The sequence below is a fragment of the Boleophthalmus pectinirostris genome, unplaced genomic scaffold (genome assembly GCF_026225935.1).
Source record: "Boleophthalmus pectinirostris isolate CB_2022bp ecotype Guang Dong unplaced genomic scaffold, ASM2622593v1 HiC_scaffold_1, whole genome shotgun sequence".
Taxonomy (NCBI): Eukaryota; Metazoa; Chordata; class Actinopteri; order Gobiiformes; family Gobiidae; genus Boleophthalmus; species Boleophthalmus pectinirostris.
In genome coordinates this window covers 31,877,166-31,883,165 of record NW_026570970.1, presented here as the reverse complement: position 1 = coordinate 31,883,165, position 6,000 = coordinate 31,877,166, and the positions used below count along the sequence as shown (strand labels likewise).

The window sequence follows — 6,000 nt, the reverse complement described above, 5'->3', positions numbered from 1 at the left end:
CCACAGCCCTCTTGGTTTGGGACCTGGAGGGTCTAAAAAAAATCTTCTCCTCTCCGGACCCTACCTCCTGCTCAACCATCTTTTGGGACAATTCACCTTGCAATAATTTACTTCTCCCCCCCAAATACAGTGGAATATTTCTACTTGCCCTCAGGGTAAGTCCATAATATACTACAAATACTACCACTATTTTTGCAAGAATATCTTCATGTTATTGTATGAGATCTCACACTTGACCATGTTTTGTATTGTGCTTATTACAATATGTTAGCAATATTCCTTTGCAAGATAAAGATCTAAAAATGGTTGCTTAGACATTATGCAAAATTAAAATATCAAATATGTATATTAACTGCTACTAGCAGCCAGCTAGGAGGCTACTGCTGCACCCAGCCAGAACTCTACTGCTGTTGCTACTAGCAGCCAGGAGTCTACTGCTGCTACTACCATCCAGCCAGGAATCTACTGCTGCTGCTAGATGAAACAGTAGAAGATACTCCATTGGCAAAAGACGGATACAGTCTACCTCAGGTGTGACAGAAACAAATATGGTATAGAAGCACTATGGCTTCAAGTGCATCTTCCACATGGTAAACCTGTAGTGACATGTTATTATCAACCACAAAGCTCAAACACAAGAGTACATAAATAACATTTGCACAATGATCCAGAAAGCCAAGGACAGTAACTATGAAGTGTTTACTTTAGAAGACACGAAGATTGACTGGTTCTCTAACATTTGTGCTATGAAAAAACATTGTGTAATACCCTTACTGTATGCAGCCTAGTTCAGGTAATAAATTTACCAACCAGAACTAAGACCGACAAAGATGGACATATTACATTTACTTATATTGATCATATTTATACAAACAGTGTTAAAAATGTTCAAATTTACATTTAATTCAACACCAGTTGGTTTAACTCATCACAATATAAGTACTTCAGATTTTAAAACAAAGACTCCAAAAACAGGACCAAAAGTTATACACAAGAGAATGTAGAAGTCTTTTTATGAAGACCATTTTATTAGTGATGTGAAAAATATACAATGGGATGCTAAATATGCCCCAATAAGGAAACTGTCTGAGAGATCTGCCAGGACCGCTTGGTTAGATACTGAACTGAGGCAAAATATGAAGGTGAGAGATCAACTGAAAGAGGCTGCTGTAATGTCAGGTAATCCTGTAAAATGGCAATCCTATAAGTCACTTAGGAATAAAGTCACAAAAATAAACAGAAAAAACAATATTATCAAGCTAAATTTGAGCAATGTGGTAAAAACAGTAAACAAATATGGACAACAATAAATGAACTGATGGGTCAGAGTAAACTGAGTAAATGTCATCACTACTACAAGGACAACCTGAGTGCAAACACAAAAGAGATATCAGTGAGTGGTGAACTGTCAGGACCAAAAATTAGAAAGCAAATTATGGATAAAAAAAACTGTGATTTTGATTTCAAACATATTGAAAATGGAGAAATGCTAAAGCTGGTTGACCATTTAAACTGTGATAAACCTGGATTTGATAATATGGATAGAGGACTACTAAAAATTGCAGCTAAAGCCTTTATGTCACATTTTCAATTTATGTTTTGATGAATGCGCAGCGGTGAGGAGTATTTGGAGTGAGGGGATGAAGACTGAGAAGCAGGTAAAGTCTAGAGAAGCAGTGAAGCAGAAGTTAGATCTTCCTGACTGAAATTGCGCGAGTTCCATTTGTTGTTTGTGAAAAGCAATATTGATAAATGCATTTACTATTAAGAATATTGTCATTCATAATCTTTAGAATGGGTGTCTGAACTTGGGTCTTATCTGTCTTTTACAGGTGTCCCCGTTGGTAAAGTGAGAGAAGATGCAGCACAGGGTCTTACTGCTCTGTGCCCTTCTGGGTTTACTGCTTATAGGACTCCCCCCAAACCTCAAAGCTCAGGATGGTAAGTATGGGCATCTAAAGCTGATAATTCTCATGATTTTGTCAGAGAAAGTGAATTTACTTATGGAAAACTTATGTTTGTGATTTAAAGGAATAATTGGCAGAATTTGCAGTGAATGTATGTTAGCAAAATGCAATTTGTTTTCTTTTCTTGTTATAGTTGAGCAGTAAAATGTCAAATGCTTTTTCTGTGAAGTCTGTCCATTCAATTTCCTCAATTGTAACTGAGTGAGAAGCATATATTTAAACAGTGACTCTCCCTAAACAAACGGTTGGCCATGTTGTAAAGAGCATTGGCCCTCATTTATTAAAACTGTGGTGAAACAAGTGTATATTTGTGTGTATATTTTTGCATATGGCAGAGAGCGCGTGGTATTTATCAACCTGTGCTCAGAGCTCCTATTCTGCCATATGCACGAGCACCTGGTGATAAATGTGGCAGATGAAAACCAGTGTCATTTGAAAGAAACACCCCAAAATATCCACGTTTCGAGTGACCTCACCCCCGGGATACAGAAAAATGCTGCGTTTATCTGATAAAGAAATCATAAAGAATGTATGATTTGCAGAAAAGAAATCTTAACCCTAAAAATAGCAAGTATAGGCTCATATATAACCGCTGCAACTTTGAAATGTCAGGATCAATTGATTTTACACAATCAATTTTGTTATTTGAGTCACTGGAACTGTATAAGGACAGTTAAGATCATTTAAAGATGCATTATGTAACTTTTTGGTGTGTTGGAGTTTAATCATCTGCTCATTCCATGAAGATGTTTCTGCTTTGGTTGGAATGTTCCACGGCGTGCCATTAAACTTGTCTTTTTTGCATCCCTTGACAATGAAACATTCTAGGAAAAGCAAAAGCATCACAGAGGTAATGGTTTCTCCTCCATAAAAGTTGCACAATGCACCTTACACTATTAGATATATGTAGTTAACAGTCCAAAAAGTAGAAAAAAGAGCAGAGAGCTTATTAATATATAGTAGTATAGTATAGTATAGTATAGTATAGTATAGTATGGTTTGGTTTAGTTATAGTATAGAGTTTTATGATTAACTAAAGCTGGTAATAAACTTTTTCTATTTTCTCTGTTTGAATGAAAACATATGGTATAAATAACAGTAAAATAAGTCTCCATTTGACATCATGGGCATCCCTACTGCAAATGCATGCAGAGACAGCCACATTTGAAAAACATATTGTGCTATTTTCATAATAAGATAAACAACCTTTCACAGACTTTCTTCTTCAAAACATAAAACAGATGCTCTGATATCAGTGAGCATTGAACCACTGCTAACCACGCACCTTTTCTCTCATGTCTTGTATGTTTGTTATGTTTTTCTTTTTTTTGTCTTTTAGCCAGTTTATATTTGTGTAAATTGTGCCATATGTTTTTGAACACAGTGATGAATCTGTCTCAATCATCTTTGACCTGCAGCTCACAAATATGTGCTTACCCATGTCCAGACCAAAATATTATCTTGGATGTACATATGAACATGTCCAAAGTAGTATTTTGGTGAATATATTCACATATTTGAGTTATTGAAGCAGGAGGCTCCAAGGATGAGCACAGAGTCATGACTGGTCACTGAAGTTGATAACATGAGTCTGCATGGAACGGCTCAACTCAATAGAGATAGAACTGTGTCAAATAAGATAGATAGTTGTTTAATTAATTAACTTAATATCACACTATATCTTATGATAAAACTACCTACACCAATATGAAAATGAAGGTTACTGTTAATAATAAAGTTGTTGATTTAAATGGTGAATTCTTAAAGATGCTTGAGGACTGTATTAGATTTCTCCCTAATGTTTGGTAAGAACACTAAGCAAATGATCAAAAGAGGACAGCAGTGGGTTCATTTGATGCGGAAAGCTCAGCTTTTTTAATGTGTCATCTAACATTTTAAATCATTTTTATCATTCCTTTAGCGAAAGTTTGTTGGCTTTTTCTTTTACTTGTTGATTTTATGGGTTATCTATGAAAGATACAAACAGTCTGAACCAGAAAAAGTCAAGGTTGTTCAGGAGGATTTGGCCTCTGTGTGGAAACTTAGGGTGTTCCAAAAGACTAAGGCCATACCATGTACTGCGCTCACAGTTTGTGCAAATGCCGCATGGGAGGCGATATGTCACTCCACAACAAAAGACCAACTACTACACTAAATCCTTTATTCCTTCTGCCATAAAGCTTTTAAATGGAAAGTAAATTTACTATTGTATCCCCTGATGCACTGAGGTCTGAATGTATGGTGTGTGTTGTATGTACTTGATTTTCTTTTCTTTTATTTATTTACGGATTGTGCAAGACTAGAGATGTGCGAAATGAATTTCCCTTTTGGATTAAGAATAAAGTTGTTGAATATTAAGCTCACTAATTAGCATTGCTATATCAAACATAAAGGAGAAAAATATTCGTCAGTCTTTAGCCACGTTCAACTGCTTGAATGTAGAATTGTCATCCAACTTTATTAACCTTAAAAGTTTAAAGACAAAATACCTAAAATTTGTATATTAAATACGTAATAAATAAAATATGTTTATTATATAATTATATAAGTAATGACAAGCAAGCTTACAACTTACTTTTAAGAGTTACAGCTGAATAATACACATAGCACTGACTCAATTATAGGCTCCATTCCAACTTGTTGTATACTATAGTAAAGCACAGTTCCCTCATTAGTTTAGCCTCATGCAGTATAATGTTTAAATGTGGTTTTAATGTGTTCACTTTGAATGTTAACATGTGAGCACGTGTATCTTTGTGTCTGCCTCACAGTTTTAACGCTTTCACAAGTTCCATTTTGTTTTGTCTTCTCTCTTTCTCCTTAAAGCCCAAGACTCAGCCGACCTAGTTCTCTTAATTGATGGATCACAGAACGTTGGAGCTGCAAACTTCCCTTTTGTGCGTGATCTGGCTTTGAGAATCATTGAGCGCCTTGATGTGGCCAGAGACAAAATTCACGTAGCTTTGGCCCTTTACAACACCAGCCCTGAAATTAAGTTTTACCTGAATAGCTATGACAGCAAAGCCTCAGTCTTTCCTGGGGGATGATGAATCTAACCTGGGCCTGGCTCTAGAGGAAGTGTCTGAAAACCTGCTGAGTTCAGATGCACTAGGCCGGGTGGAGGACGGTGTACCTGAAAAGGGCAAGAGTCATTACATTTGCTGTGGCGATTGGTGACTTTGTCTCAGCTGATCTGGAAACAGTGGCCACAGACAGGAGTTTTGTTCTGTTCACCCAAGATTTCATAGCCGCTCCCAACCTGGGCGGTTAGCTGTTGCCCTACCTTAACGGGGTTGTCCAGCGCAGAATTAGTTCAGAATGAGTTCACTTGGGTGCAACATCATCTGCAAAAATTTGTTTTGTTTTGAACATTTCAAACAAATGAAAATGCTTGTGCTATAACTTAAACTCATTCAATGACTCTCACCAAGGGTCTCTTGCCTCTTTCTTCCTTTTAAATTTTTTTGCTAGCTTGTTGTTTTCAGGGGTTGCCACTGTGGATCATCTATGTCCAAATTCTCCTAACCTCTGCATTCTTTTTTCTTAAATCAGCTGACTTTATGTCCCCAAATGTCATTGACTTTGTCTGGACTTTTGCTCGGCAACTCTAAGCTCAGCATCTTTTCAGGACTGTACAATGCAACTGCTACCTCTACCTACATTGCTAAATTATCTTAGTCTTTCGTCTCTTTACTTTCAAAACTCCCAACATGGGCTGTTCATCTGATTTGTAATCCTGTTAACCTGTGCCACTCATACACTTTATGAGGAAAAGTCTTCATAAACTAACTATTAAGGTGTCATGTATACAAGTATAATAAACAAATCCAATAACCAATCAGGTCAAATCCTGCATTGGAGTTAAATATTAAAGAAGCCAGTTTCTCTTTTTGGACTTGATGAAAAAAATCTAAACAGCTAATTCAAGCTGTAACTCTATTATACATAACACAGGTAAGGACTGCAAGTGATGGATAAAATGAGGAACTGAGGCATTTTAGAAAATAATTTAACAATATTTATTACAAAAATA

General features: G+C 36.3%; 1 protein-coding gene across 1 annotated transcript in view; it reads left to right on the top strand.

Moving 5' to 3' along the window:
* The window catches only part of LOC110160762 (collagen alpha-3(VI) chain-like), a 128,792-nt gene continuing 122,792 nt past the window's right edge, over positions 1-6,000 (top strand). Inside the window, exons 1-2 of the mRNA XM_055150374.1 lie at positions 1-155; positions 1,833-1,941. Of these exons, the coding sequence (XP_055006349.1) occupies positions 1,860-1,941 (82 nt within the window). The 5' untranslated portion in view covers positions 1-155; positions 1,833-1,859. The remainder of the gene's footprint in view (positions 156-1,832; positions 1,942-6,000) is intronic.